Raw genomic sequence first — 15655 nt, forward strand, 5'->3', positions numbered from 1 at the left:
AGAGTGAGATGCAGGAATACAGGAATGCAGGAATACAGTGGGCCTTATCATACATAACCTCACAGCAACCTCAAACTCCTGGGTTCAAGCAATCCTCCTGCCATGGCCTCCCAAGCAGCTGAGATTACAAGCATGTACTACCCCTGCCAGGCTAATTTTTCTTTTTTTTTTGCAGTGTCTGGCTGGGGCTGGGTTTGAACCCACCACCTCCGGCATATGGGGCCTGCGCCCTACTCCTTTGAGCCACAGGCGCCGCCCTAACTTTTCTATTTTTTTATAGAGACAGGATCTTGCACTAGGTCAGGCTGCTCTCCAACTCTTGACTTCAGGCAACCCTCCTGCCTCTGCCTCCCAAAGTGCTAAGATTACAAGGGTGAGCCACTATGCCTAGCCTAATTCCTTGTTAAAGAATTTAAATGTATTAGTTATAAAAATGGGACTTCCTTATACTAAATAAAAACATAGGTAACATCAACAAGGAAGTAAACTGTATAACTGATCGCATCAACTGTATAACTGATCGCATCACAATATCTATTATTGTGGTAGTAAAATAAAATTACCTCATAACAAATAAAATTTGAGATTATACAGAAGCCTTGAATTTACTTTGAGCAAAGTTAATTACATGAATTTGAAAGTTATACAAACCAATAGTTTCAGGCAGTTGTTGAAGTGAATTGCTTGATAATAAGAGGTCTTGAAGGTTTTCACATGCTGAAATTCCTTCTTCAACCATTTCAATATTATTTTTAGAAACATCCAAATACATCAGGTGTTTCAAACTACCAATAAACTGTAAGTAAAAGAAAGAAAATCTAACTATAACATTAAAAAGAATTCCAGAGGTAAACTGAATTTTTAAATCTAACGACAATCTGTGAACATTAAGTAATGTGCAAAAATTAATAAACCTGATACCAAGTTTTAATTCAAAATTAAATACTAATAGCAGAAAGAGGACTCCCAAATTATTTTTTATTTTTATTTTTTTAGTGTTGCTCTGTCACCCAGGTTGGAATATAGGAGCATGATGAAAACTTACTGTAACCTCGTTCTCACAGGCTACTGGAATCCTCCTGCCTGAGTCTATCAAGTACCTAAGGACTACAGGCATGAATCATCACACCTGGCTAATTTTTGTTTTATACTTTTGTAGAGAAAGGCTGCTCTCAGCCTCCCAAAGTACTGGGATTACAGGTGTGAGCCACCACACCTGACCCAACCTGTTTTTAAAATGCCATTAGCAATGTACTCAGTAATAAGCAAAGAACTACTAATTTCAGCCTCGCAGAGTGATAAAGGACATATACTTTTCTCTGGGAATTCAGTTGTCTATCATGTCCTGGTGAGAAAGCATGCATGGGAATTCTTACAGCTTCTTTAGAAATGGGAATAAACAATTTGTCAGTCTTTAAAACAGAAAGCTTATGGAAAATGTCATAGTTTTTCCTTGGCAATCTGAATTAGGATATAGATTCAATTGGCACTGGAAAAGACACACTTCTATGGTATTAAAGAGACTTTTTTGCAAAAGTTTCTTATGAGAATTTTCAGAATTTAATCAAGAATATGCTCACAGTAAAAATAAAAATAAAATTTGCTTCTGTTTAGCTAACAGAAGAATTAAATAGTAATCCTTTTACTAAATTACTAATTAAAAGTAATTTAAAAATGTACCATTCACAAAACTGCAAAGGAGAGACAGCAGTAAGTGAAGCCACTAAAAATTTCATATACATACCCCTGGAATAAAAGTCAGTCTATTACCATCCATCCAAAATTCTTTCAATCCACTTAATTGTTCAAGTACTTCAGGCTATTTGGATAGAAGTGGGGAGAGGGGAGATATACAAATAAGTTATGTGAAGATAATTATCTGACAAAAGCAACTCTGGGAATTTCTAATAATAACTTTTAGTTTCGAAACTTTAAATAAAGAGGAAAAAATAGGAAAAATAAAAAAGCAGAGGTTCTGGAGGTGGGAATAAAAGTCACCAAAAAAAAAAAAAAAATTAAAAAGCAGATATGTAAGCCTTTCCACTGCATTACAGTTACCACAATAACATTATTAAAGAGAAATTAAAGAGACACTGAATAAAATTCATTTAAGCTTTGTACTACACAATAGTCAAGTATTTTTTTTTCTTGAGATAGAGTCTCACTCTGTCACCCTGAATAGAGTACCAAGGCATTATAGCTCACAGCAACCTCAAACTCTTGGGCTTGAGTAATCCTCTTGCCTCAGTCTCCAAAGTAACTGGGACTACAGGCACCTACCACATCTGACTAGTTTTTCTATTTTTAGTAGAGATAGGGTCTTGCTCTTACTCAGGCTGGTCTCAACTTCCTGAGCTCAAGCAATCCACCTGCCTCAGCCTCCCAGAGTGCTAGAGTGCTAGGATTATAGGCATGAACTACAGCACCCAGTCAGCACCTCTACTCAGTGGTGGTGTAAAATAAAAACATACTCTGGGCAGCACCTGTGGCTCAAAAAGGTAGGGCGCCAGCCCCATAGGCTGGAGGCTGGAGGTGGTGGTTTCAAACCCAGCCCCGGCCAGAAACTGAAAAAAAAAAAAAAGAAAAACCACTCTCATTCATTATCATTAAAAAGATACAGCATGGGGCAGCACCTGTGCCTCAGTGACTAGGGTGCCAGCCCCATATACTGAGGGTGGCAGGTTCAAACTTAGCCCCGGCCAAACTGCAACAACAGCAACAACAACAAAATAGCCCGGTGTTGTGGTGGGCACCTGTAATCCCAGCTACTTGACAGGCTGAGGCAAGAGAATCGCCTAAGCCCAGGAGCTGGAGGTTGCTGTGAGCTGTAATGCCACAGCACTCTACCAAGGGTGACAAAATAAGACCCTGTCTCAAAAAAAAAAAAAAAAAAAAAAAAAAAGAGCATGTTAAAAAAAATCTTCCCTGATAACAATTAAGAGGGAGAAAAAAGGGGAACATGAGTCTCACTTTTCCACAGTAGAGTGCTGCGGTGTCATAGCTCGCAACAACCTCAAACTCTTGGGCTCAAGCGATTCTCTTGCCTCAGCCTCCCAAGTAGCTGTGACTACAGGAACCTGCCACAACACCTAGCTATTTTTAGAGAGGAGATCTCACTCTGGCTCAGGCTGATCTTGAACCTGTGAGCTCAGAGCAATACACATATCTTATCCTCCCAGAGTGCTAGGATTATGGGCACAAGCCACCGCACCAGGCTAATTTAACAATTTTAATGATGATGATAGGTTGATGAATTTCTGTTTAAAAAATCTAGATTAAAAAAAAAATCTAGCTTATTTTCTGAATTCTCTTAGAAAACTCACTGAAGACAAAAGAGTAATAGTGCACTTACTTAGCATATAAAACATGAATAACAATGAATCACCAACAATAAGAAAAAAAAAACATCAATAAAGAAGAGGTCTTGTTACCACCTCTAAAGTAACAGTTGTTTCACTCAATGACTTTCTCCATAGTTATTAAATAAAATTATAGAGAAGTATCCTACCACTGAGTATCCAAGGTTATTTTTGACACTGAGTGACTTTACCTGCTGCATTCTAGACCTATGTTTCTTACTTATAATCATTCAAATTTTCTGCTTCCTGTGCTAAAAAATTTTTAGATATCTCTTCCATGGACCACTCATTAATTTTACATTTTTATATTCTTATGTGAGATTTTCAAATGTCTGTTATGATCATGTTTTTTATCTGGAAAGTTCTGGCTAAGAACTTTCATAGTTCATACTTCAAGAAATACATATCTCTCTAATTTTTTTTTTTTGTAGAGACAGAGTCTCACTTTATGGCCCTCGGTAGAGTGCCGTGGCCTCACACAGCTCACAGCAACCTCCAACTCCTGGGCTTAAGCGATTCTCTTGCCTCAGCCTCCCGAGTAGCTGGGACTACAGGCGCCCGCCACAACGCCCAGCTATTTTTTTTTTTTTTTTTTGGTTGCAGTTTGGCCGGGGCCGGGTTTGAACCCGCCACCCTCGGTATATGGGGCTGGCGCCCTATGGACTGAGCCACAGGCGCCGCCCTATCTCTCTAATTTTTAAGAGAAATCTTTATTTTCACATTTTGTTGTTGATCAAATTTAAGAATTACAGATAGTAAGACTGATGAGAACTTACCACTTCCGTGAATTCATTACTTCCCAAATCCAGTCTTTCTAGCTGGGTCAGTCTATTCATGGTTCTATTCATAATGGAATAATAAAGAATTAAGTATATAAAAAAATCTCAATTACATGGAAGCTTTCATGGCTAAAATATGCTTAGGCAACATGTAATGAACTATGGACTTTCACATGTTGACATAATAAAAATGTTAATTTTTTTTTTTTTTTTAAGAGACAGAGTCTCACTTTGTTGCCCGTGGTAGAGTGTCGTGGCATCACAGCTCACAGCAACCTCCAGCTCTTGGGCTTAGGCAATTCTCTTCCCTCACCCGGCTATTTTTTTGTTGCAGTTTTGTTGCTGGGGCCAGGTTTGAACCCGTCACCCTGGGTATATGGGGCCAGCACCCTATTCACACACGTGCCGCCCCAATATGCCATTCTTAATTTCTAACTTAATATCAACATGTCTTTGCAACTATAGAAACTTGAAAAATATACAAACTGGTGTTGTAATAAAATACGTTATATTCTTATCTCTCCCTTCACAAAGGTACCTTGTGAAACTAAACTAATTGCTAAGTAATTCAAATATTTATGCTCTTAAGTTGCTATTAGAAAAACTGATTACTTAATACATTGAGATATTATCAATTATCCACATAAGAAACTCCACATTAGCAAAATACAGTTATTACCATAGCACTAAAATATTACATTAATATGTTAATACTATGTACATTAACATCATTTCAAATCAACAGACACTGTACATTATGGCACAAAAACACAGACTAATTCCAGCTTCTCTGGAATTCTAACAAATAGAAATTAAGAAGTAAAACTCAGATAAAACATTTCTCCAGCTTTACATTTTAAACATATCATTCTCTTATGAACCCTGTAATTTAATTAATTTCCAAATGTCAATTTTTTTATGAAATTGCTTTAACTTAGATCTATTCACAAGTACTGTAATTCTTCTTCCCTTACTCATATCTGCCTTTGTCCAGAAAACCTGTAAGTTCTAGCTTCCTAGTTTATAACAAAGCAAAAGGTGTTTCCAGGATCTTTCTTTGGATATATAAAATCACATGCTGTAACAGTAAGCTCCTATGTTCAAATAAACAATACCAGGTGGATATTTGAAAAATGTAATTTTATAAAAAAATGAAGAAAATGAAGAGGGCGGAGGAAGGAACTGAAAGAACAAAACATAATCTTATAATCTTGTATTTGTTGATTCAATAGTTATAATGACAAGATGGAAGAAAATTCACAGACAGCAATGGGGGTGATTTGTAAAAGTAAAGCATAATAGTTTTAGAAGAGGTTACAAAAATAAAAGGTAATGCATTGGAAAAATTCAATTACAGGAGATGTCCTAGAAAAATTAACTTCTACAATAATTTTAGGAAAATGTGAATGATACACATATGTAATTAAAAAGAGGAAATATATTGTAATGTCAAAACAGTGTCCCCACCTCAACTTTCTATAGTTAATACCAGTAACTTTGGTGCTACTCATATACTTTAGAAATCTCAGCAACATATTTGCATCTTAGAAGATTCAGCTTCCTGGGCAGCGCCTGTGGCTCAAAGGGGTAGGGCGCTGGTCCCATATGCCGGAGGTGGCGGGTTCAAACCCAGCCCCGGCCAAAAACCACAAAAAAAAAAAAAAAAAAGAAGATTCAGCTTCCTACTTCAAGGAGAAAATAGAAAAAATATCCCTCAAATTTCCTCCAGTCTACCTCTAAAACTCATTCACATTTAACTCATTTTACCTTTCCTTTTCCTCACAGGAAGAGTAAATAATCCTTTATGTTCTCCGTACTGTGCCTCCAATATCATCATCTTATTAAGTTTCACTTAACTATGACTCTAAAACAATAGCTCCTTCCATTGTGCTAATCACTGATCATAAAAAAAAAAACAAAAAACAAAGAAACAAAGAAAATCTAGGCAGTTCCCCTAGCTCAGTGGGTAGGGTGCTAGCCACATACACCAAGACTGGCTAGTTCGAACCCAGCCTGGGCCTGCTAACCAACGACAACAACAAAAAAATAGCCGGGTGTTGTGGCAGTGCCTATAGTCCCAGCTACTTGGGAGCTTGAGGCAAGAGAATTGCTTGAGCCAAGAGTTTGAGGTTGCTGTGAACTGTGACGCCACAGCACTCTACTCAGAGCAATAGCTAGAGACTCTGTCTCCATAAAACAAAAACAAAAAAAACTCTACTCACATATCCTGAATGCACACAGCCTTGTAATATTTAACTATAGCCTCTTTATAGTTTGTGAGGCCTCAAAGGTTAAAACCACACCTTAAAAATAAAGGAGGAAAAAATTTTATCAGCAAATTCACTGACAGACCTAATTTAAAACTCTAAAAGGCATTAAAATCTTTGAATTGCCTGTAATATCAGATGCAACTGTAGACATAGTTATTACAGTAAACAACTGGCATTTTGGTTGTTCAAATCTCATAGAAACCAGTCAAGTTTTGAGGTAAGGAATTATCACTGCACATACTGGATTTGCAAAATATATAGACCTTTTTGAATTTTAATATGGATCATTAATTCCTATTTTAATTTATACTCACAACTAACACTATATGCTTCATTCATTCATGCACTGAACAATTACTCAGCTAAAATATACTGTCTTTTGGGTATAAAAACTAGACATGGTCTCGCCCTCAAAGACTTAATATTGTGTTTGTACACACGTGGGGTGGTGTGTACATTTGTGCATGTACATATGTTGGTCAGGGAAGAGAATGACATATATATAAACATACATTAAAATTATGTGACAAATATCATAAGAGATGTCAATATGATGTCATGGAAGCTGAGTAAACAAAAACAACTAACTATTTCTTGGGTAAATGAAGATGTTTTTCTCCTCAAGTGCTGACAAGTCTTGATGTAATTTCAACAAGAGTTGGCTAATCATAGACTATAGTATGCCAGCGCCTAACCTGTAAAACGTACATTGATGCATTCAAGGTATTTTAAGACATCTTCAATATATGGCTATAGGCTTCAGTATACTTTTGAGTTTGTAGAGCTGTTTCTTTTATAATTAAATGGATTGTCACCTCTTCTTGGTATTAGCTTACCAGTAGGGGACCAGTCATCCCATTTCTAGTTTTTTCTAGATCTATGAAATCATTACCAACAGAGTAGTACCAAGTTAAACACCAATAACAGATGCATACAGTTTTATATTTAACATCACTAATTCAAATAAGATGGTCACAAATGCTGGGTTTCAAAAATAACTGACACATTTTAAATAATAAAAATTTAACATTCTTAAAGAATCTAAGGTTTAAAAATTCTAAATTGAATTTTTTAAGTGATAGCACCTTTACTTACTTAGGCAACATTTTCAACTGGTTTTCTCTAAGTTCTAATATCTGGAGTTTAGTTAATCTGCAAAACAAATAACAAATATCTATAACAAAGATAAGAAATTTAATTAACAAATTAATTTCACATTTTAAAGTTTAAAAATAACCAATATAATTGTGTAATTACTATCTGCAGAGTAACACATTAAAAATTACACAGAAAATAAAATAAAATGAGGGTCAGCACCCATAGCACAGTGGTTATGGCACCAGACACGTGCACCGAGGCTGGTGGGTTTGAGTCTGGCCTGGGTCAGCTGAACAATGGTGACAACTACAACAAAAAATAGCCATGTGTTGTGGTGGGCACCTGTAGTCCCCAGCTACTTGGGACGCTGAGGCAAGAGAATCTCCTAAGCCCAAGAGTTTGAGGTTGCTGTGAGCTGTGACGCCACGGCATTCTACCAAGGGCAACACAGTGAGACTCTGCCTCCAAATAAATAAATAAATAAATAAAAATAAAATGCAAAGGAAGAAAAGACTTCGATACTCCTTTGATGGAAATTCCAGTAAAAATAAAGGGGAAATGCACAAATTAAGTGACACAGATGCCAGACGCAGAAGAATAACGTGACAAGTGCATTAATTATTTTCAGACAAAAATGACTACAAAGTTAATGTTTAGTTGGCTAAAATTTTCTCTAGTAATTAATTTCAATTCAATAATTACTTGATACTATTTATTCACCCGTTTGTTTAAAAAATTACTCAAGGACTTGAGGGGTAATGGAGCAATAATGAGGTAAACCCTAGAAACAGATTCTCTTTTCTCAAGAATTTTTATTCCAAGGGCCAGAGAAGTGGCTCACATCTATAATCCCAGCACTCTGAGAGGCAAAGGAGCAAGGATTGATTAAGGACAGGAGTTCAAGAAAAGCCTGGACAACACAGCAATACCCCATTTCTATAAAAAACAAGAAAAATTAGCCAGGCTTGGTGGCACATGCCCAAGCTACTCAGCTACTGAGTCCCAGATACTCAGAAGAAGGGAAGCCCAGGAGTTCAAAGCTGCAGTTAGTTATGATTGTACCATTGTACCCCAGCCTGGGTGACAGAGTGAGATCCTGCCTCTAGAAAACAAAAAAAATTTATGATTCCTGTAGGGAAAACAGATCAACCAATTATTAAGTCATTTAAGAATGTCATGCCAAGAACACAGCATTCAATATCTCAAATGAACAGAAATACCCCCATTAAAACTTTGTTTTTGCCACCTTATTTTTTTCCTTTCCAATTCTCATTGTTGGCCAGGTGCAGTGGCTCATGCCTATTAATTCATCACTTTGGGAGGCTGAGGAGGGAGGATTGCTTGAGGTCAGGAATTCGAGACCAACTTGGGCAACACAATGAGACCCATCTCTACAAAAAGTTTTAAACATAACTGAGTGTTGTGGTGCATAGTTATACTTCCAGCTCCCTGAGAGGCTAACACAGGAGGATCACATGAGTCAAGGAGTTCAAAGCTGCGATGAACTATGATTGCACTACCGTACCATTGCAGAGTGAGATGCTGTCTCAAAAAAAAACAAAAACAAAAACAAAAACAAAAAACAACTCATTGCTTATTGTTTACATGGGAAAATTATTTCAAAATAAAAAGATTCAAAGAAAACTATAAAAATGACAATGCCTGCATAATGCAAGGGTACTTGTCAGATTTATTAAGTATAGAGCATATATGTCTTAACACAGTAATTAAGTAAACGAGATGAAGTTTACATTAACCAGTGTGATGTAAATGCTCCTAATTCTATATGAAATCAGCACATTGTACCCCATACATGCATTAATGTATACGTGATCTATGGTTTAATAAAAAAGTAATATCAGAAAAAAAATAAAGCTTCTGATTTAATAGAAAAGTAAAATCAGAAAAAATAAATAAATAAAGCTTCTGTGATTAAAAAGATAAAATAAAAAACACATTTCTAATTTGAAGAAAAAAAAAGACAATGCCTAGAAAAAATAACAAAAGAGCTTATTCGAAACAGTAATTAACAGTATTACTAAAGCAGCTTACAGTTTTGTAAACTTTACAAGAGCTACTAATAAATGGTTTTCAAAGAAACTATAATTTACCTGCCAAAATTAGCTGGCAAAAACTCAAGGAAAGCATCATTCAGATATAGCTGGGTTAGGTTTAACAGCTGAGAAAATCCATCAGGGAGCCTATATAAAATATATCAGAATTTAAATTAAGTTCATACATAGAATTTTAGTTTCTTAGTAAAATCTAAAAATCTATATAATTATTTTCTCAAAAGATAATGGTCACCTTCTTACTTTTATTAGTAATCGTCAAATTAACTTACCTGTCTCAAGTTTGTATCTTCATTCTTTTGTTAAAAGTGAGGTCATATTTGTTTTAATAACATAAAATCTATGCAAAATAGTCAACTATGAATGAACCACAATACATAGAAATATATTTAGTACATTAACTATGAAATCCATAGGCACTCTTGAACAAGCCTTATCTAACATCAATTCAAAGGACTAGATGAGAATTTCTAAACCTTGGCAAAGACATTTTGGGCTGAATAATTCTTTGTTGTCTTGTGTACTGTCAGATATTTAGCTACAACTCTAATTTCTACCAACCAGATACCAGTAATGCACAAAAGCACCTACATCCCCTATGAGAACCAAAAATATCCCAGTAGTTGCCAAATGTTCCCTGGGCCACAACAGCCCCCTGCCGATAATTTTCAATATCACCATTTGCTCCCTAAACAATATTAGGATTGTAGAAGTTTATAATGAGCAAGAAGAAATAATACTAAAAGCTGAATGATATTTTACACACCCGTAACAATCTATCTGTATTAGCTTTACTTGTATTTCTTCTTGATTATGAAACAAGTTAAAAATCTAAAACTTGGGGCTCAGCGCCTGTAGCTCAGTGGCTAGGGAGTCAGCCACATACACCAGAGCTGGCAGGTTCGAATCCAGCCCTGGCCTGCCAAACAACAATGACAACTACAACCAAAAAATAAAAATAGCTGGGCATTGTGGTGGGCACCTATAGTCCCAGCTACTTGGGAGGCTGAGGCAAGAGAATCGCTTAAGTCCAAGAGTTGGAGGTTGCTGTGAGCTGTGATGTCACAGCACTCTACCGAGGGCAACAAACTGAAACTCTGTCTCAAAAAAAAAAAATCTAAAACTTGAGGCTAGAGTACTATTTTCTTTTTTTTTTTTTGTAGAGACAGTGTCTCACTTTATGGCCCTCGGTAGAGTGCCATGGCATCACACAGCTCACAGCAACCTCCAACTCCCGGGCCCAAGCTATTCTCTTGCCCCAGCCTCCCGAGCAGCTGGGACTACAGGCGCCCACCACAACACCCGGCCATTTCTCGGCTGCAGTTCAGCCGGGGCCAGGCTTGAACCCGCCACCCTTGGTATATGGGGCCAGCGCCCCACCAACTGAGCCACAGGCACCACCCTAGAGTACTATTTTCAAATGAAGAGAATAGATATTATCTTTACATGTTTGTCTAGGATTTTAACAAGTACAAAATCCTCATGCAGTAAGACATGTTGGACTTTGATCTATTTATCCTTCATCTCCATTCTTCCATCTTGGCAGCAAGTGAAACAACTGTCTCAAAAAACTCATCAAGAAATATGGTATTAGCCTGACATGGTGGCCCATGCCTGTAATTCTAGCACTCATGAGAATCACTTGAGCTCAAGAATTCAAGACCGGCCTGAGCAAGAGCAGACCCCCACCTCTATAAAAAAAAAAAAAAAAAAAAAAAAAAAAAAAAGAAGAAGAAGAAGAATAAAAGAAAAATAGAAAAATTACCTGGGCATAGTGGAGCATGCCTGTACTCTCAGCTACTCAAGAGGCTCCCTTGAGTTTAAGGTTGCCACCGTATGCTAGGTGGAATGACAGAGTCTCAAACAACAACAACAAAAAAAAAAAACAGGGCGGCACCTGTGGCTCAGTGAGCAGGGCGCCGGCCCCATATACCGAGGGTGGCGGGTTCAAACCCAGCCTCGGCCAAACTGCAACAAAAAAATAGCCGGGCGTTATGGCAGGGGCCTGTAGTCCCAGCTACTCGGGAGGCTGAGGCAGGAGAATCGCCTAAGCCCAGGAGTTGGAGGTTACTGTGAGCTGTGTGACGCCACGGCACTCTACCAAGGGCGATAAAGTGAAACTCTGTCTCTACAAAAAAAAAAAAAAAACAGCACAGTAATACATGTGCAAACTGGTTTCTCTCTTTTTTTAAAATTTCAGATTAATGTGAGGGTACAATTAGGTTACATTGTTTATGTCTGTCAGGGAAAGGCCAAGTTGCAGTTAAGCCCTTCACCCAGAGAGTGTGCTATATATACCCTTTCGTTGTGCACATTACCTGAGAGTTTACCAATCCCTCATTCTCATTCCCTCTCTCCCAACTTGAATTTAATTGTGTTTTTCATGAAAGCTGGTTTCAACTTTTGACTTATAGTAAGCTATGCTTCCCTCTATTCACTTTTTGCTCCACTATTCCATTTTTTAAATTTAACAGGTTTGGTGCCAGGAAACCTTCTATTTATAGCCATTACCATCAAAACGCATAAAGTCTGGTGTATGTTGCAACCAATCATGTTTTGCCTTTTGTTGTTTTACCTTCTTAACTTTTCAGTTTCTTTTATAATTTCCAAAAGTTTGAAGATGACTGATTCAAATGGAGACGTTCTGATATGTAAAAATAATACTGAGTGAGAAAACCTGGATTGTGGTCTCATTTCTGACATTATCTGTAAGACCTGGGGCAAAATACCTACGTTACCTCTTTTGGATCTCAATTTTACATTTATAATATATTGGGATAGAAAGATTGTCTAAAACTTTCTTTTATACTTCAAAATTGAAATTTTATATAGATTTAATACTGATAGAGTAGAACCTCTGTAAGTTGACCACCTAAGGGAATGTAACAAACTGGTGAACATTCAGAGGTGGTCAACCTAAGAACCTAGGCCTACTGTACTGATTCGTACATGTAGTGCATGTCCAGTCTATGAAAATTAGCTCAACTTCAGGAGGTAAAGTATGTAAGGAGGTGGTCAACTATGGAGGTTCCACTGTATCTTCCATTAAAATATGTATAGGGTGGTGCCTGTGGCTCAAAGGAGTAGGGCACCGGCCCCATATGCCAGAGGTGGCAGGTTCAAACCCAGCCCCAGCCAAAAACTGGAAGAAGAAGGAAAAAAAAGTATTATCTCCTACTGTTTTACAATTGTTTTATTCACATAAGTAACTTATAATTCAACTGAGAACTTACTTGGAAATAGGGTTTACACTGGCCTCCACAATTGTCAAAACTTTGCAATTTTTAATATTTTCTGGAAACTCCTGTATTCCTAGAAAATAATCAAATTAAAAGAATCTATTACAAAGGCCAAAATAATAATAATAAAAATAAGTACCTTAGAGATTCAAAAGTAATTTACCAACTAGGCAGGAATTAGATAAACTGACAGAACCAATATATACTGAACAATCATACCCATAACGATTTCTCTCTTCTCTTCATTTGCCTCTTTATAAGTGCTAATTATTTTGATTGGTTTACTTTCTTTTCCTTCTCTTAGCTCTTCTGAAAATTAGTGCCCTTTATGTGATGATGTAAAGGACATAAAATGTAGAATATTTAACATTCTTTCTGTTGCCTTCACTTAAAAAAAGGATTATTTTAAAAACTCTGTGCTCCACATCATTCCTAATTATATATAAACAAGGCTGAAAACAAAACTACAGATAAAAGGGGCAATCTATATCATAAACGCTAGCAGATGTGCCTTAAGGCATTACTGCCTATTCATAAAATATTTTCTCTATCCTGCATCTATCTTCCCATTTTTCCCACATCTGTATTTACATTCCCCTCTTTTCTGACCTTTACCCTTCACTTAACCCAGAGCCATGATCATAATATAACTAAAGAATGTCGTGATTTCTGATCACCATGATGTATATATTCAACAGATCTACTAAGCATTTCAGCTTTTGAGTATTCTTTAAGAACAGTGCTTTTTTGGGCGGCGCCTGTTGCTCAATGGGTAGGAGCCCAGCCCCATATACCGAGGGTGGCGTGTTCAAACCTAGCCCTGGTCAAACTGCAACAACAACAACAAAAAATAGCTAGGCATTGTGGCTGGCACCTGTAGTCCCAGCTACTGGGAAGGCTGAGACAAGAGAATCGCCTAAGTCCAGAAGTTGGAAGTTGCTGTGAGCTGTGACACCATAGCACTCTACTGAGGGCAATAAAGTGAGACTCTGTTTCTATTAAAAAAAAAAAAGACCAGTGCTTTTCAAGACAACTGAGGTAAAGGATTAAGTTTTTTAAATTTTTCACTCCACTGTAGACAAATACTTGTATAAAATACCCTCCAATTGTAACGATACTGTGAAATTTTGGTAACTCTATGCATTCACTCACTGCCTCAACTTATCACAGCAAAAATATAGTCAATATAATATGATTTTCCAACAGGACAGTCCCTGGACAATCATTTAAGACTCTTTCAATTTCATCACTACATGATTCTAAGTAAATAAGCTTACTATAATGTCATGTATAGAATATCAGGTGACAAAAAAATTAATGACACAAAATCACCAAATAGGAAATGTCACAATAACTGTTTTAGTCAAAATTCATTAATGGATGCTAAAATTAGTGAGTAAAAGCATGACAGTAAACAAGATAATATTACAGTCTCAAAGATGCTTCTTACAAGATGTCTATCAATTATAAAGGGGAAAAATTACCTTACTATGAAAAAAAATCTGACACCACTTTAACCTTACAAAACTGCTTCAAAGTTAGCACTGCCAGTTAACATCATCATCATGTGGCAACTAATCTGAGATGCAATGAAAACAATGCAGTACCACTTCTGACATACACTTGCCAAAAACACACAACCTGATTTTAATCACAAGCAATCATCAAACTGGTATTCTGTTAAACAAATGGCTAGCAATTTTCAAAACTATCACAAAGAAGACAGAAAACTGAGGAACTGCCCAGATAAGACCCAAGAGACCTGACAAACTCCATATGCAATGTATGAAAGTACAAGTGTTCACAAGAATGTGGAGAAATTATGAACTACATACACTGCTGTTAGGAATGCACAATATAGGCACAATGGAAAATGGTTTGAGGATTCTTCAAAAATGCTAAACATGTAGCTGCCTTATAACCCAGCAATTCCACTCCCAAGTATATACAGGCATATCTTGCTTTACTGAACTTTATTATATTTTGCAGATATTATGTCTTTTACAAATTGAAGATCTGTGGCAATCCTGTATCAAACAAGCCTGTCAACACTATTTTTCCTATAGTAAGTGCTCACTTCATGTCTCTGCCACATTTTGATCATTCTCGCAATATTTCAAACTTTTTCATTATTATTACGCCTGTTACGGTGACCTATAATCAGTGATCTTTGGTGTTACTATTGTAATTGTTTTGGGGTGCCACACACCATACCCACATAAGGCAGTGATCCTCAATGAAAAATGTGTTGTGACTGCTCCACCAGCTGGCTGATCCTGTCTCTCTCCTCCTCACCCAGTTCAATTCCTAAGCCTTGAACCTCCTACTCCCAGGGCTGCAATAATATTGAAATTATGCCAAATAACCCTACAGTGACCTCTACGTGTTCAAGCGAAAAGAACAATTCACATCATTCATTTTAAATCAAAGCTAGACATGATTAAAGCTTAGTAAGAAAGACATGTCAAAAGCAGAGGCAGGCCAAAAGGTAGGTCTCTTGGGTCAATTAGCCAAATAGTGCAAAAGAAAAGTTCTTAAAATTTAAAGTGCTATTCCAGACCGGGAGCATGATGGCTCACATCTATAATCCCAGCTCCTTGGGAGGCCTAGGTGAGAGTAGTGCTTGAGGTCAGGAGTTCAAGACTAGCCTGGGTGGCAGACAAATACTGCAGACAAATACTTGTGTAAAATACCCTCCAATTGTAATGATACTGTGAAATTTTGGTAAAAGACTCTAAGCATTCACTTATTGCCTCAACTTATCACAGCAAAAATATACTTAACATAATTTTCCAACAGGACAATGTATTTTTTTGTAGACCCCATTTCTACAAAAAA

At 36.9% G+C, this 15655-nt stretch overlaps 1 protein-coding gene across 9 annotated transcripts in view; it reads right to left on the bottom strand.

Moving 5' to 3' along the window:
* Nucleotides 1–15655, bottom strand: part of ERBIN (erbb2 interacting protein) — a 172346-nt gene that overhangs the window by 59954 nt on the left and 96737 nt on the right. For 8 of the 9 annotated variants that reach the window (XM_053589662.1, XM_053589654.1, XM_053589622.1 and 5 more), the window contains exons 5-10: nt 12812–12890; nt 9618–9707; nt 7504–7560; nt 4136–4199; nt 1745–1819; nt 652–796 (exon numbers count right to left, since the gene is read on the bottom strand). In XM_053589662.1, coding sequence (XP_053445637.1) covers nt 652–796; nt 1745–1819; nt 4136–4199; nt 7504–7560; nt 9618–9707; nt 12812–12890 — 510 coding nt within the window. The remainder of the gene's footprint in view (nt 1–651; nt 797–1744; nt 1820–4135; nt 4200–7503; nt 7561–9617; nt 9708–12811; nt 12891–15655) is intronic. The other variant, XM_053589616.1, reaches the window with a different exon arrangement.

The sequence above is a fragment of the Nycticebus coucang genome, chromosome 1, assembly GCF_027406575.1.
Source record: "Nycticebus coucang isolate mNycCou1 chromosome 1, mNycCou1.pri, whole genome shotgun sequence".
NCBI classification, from domain to species: Eukaryota; Metazoa; Chordata; class Mammalia; order Primates; family Lorisidae; genus Nycticebus; species Nycticebus coucang.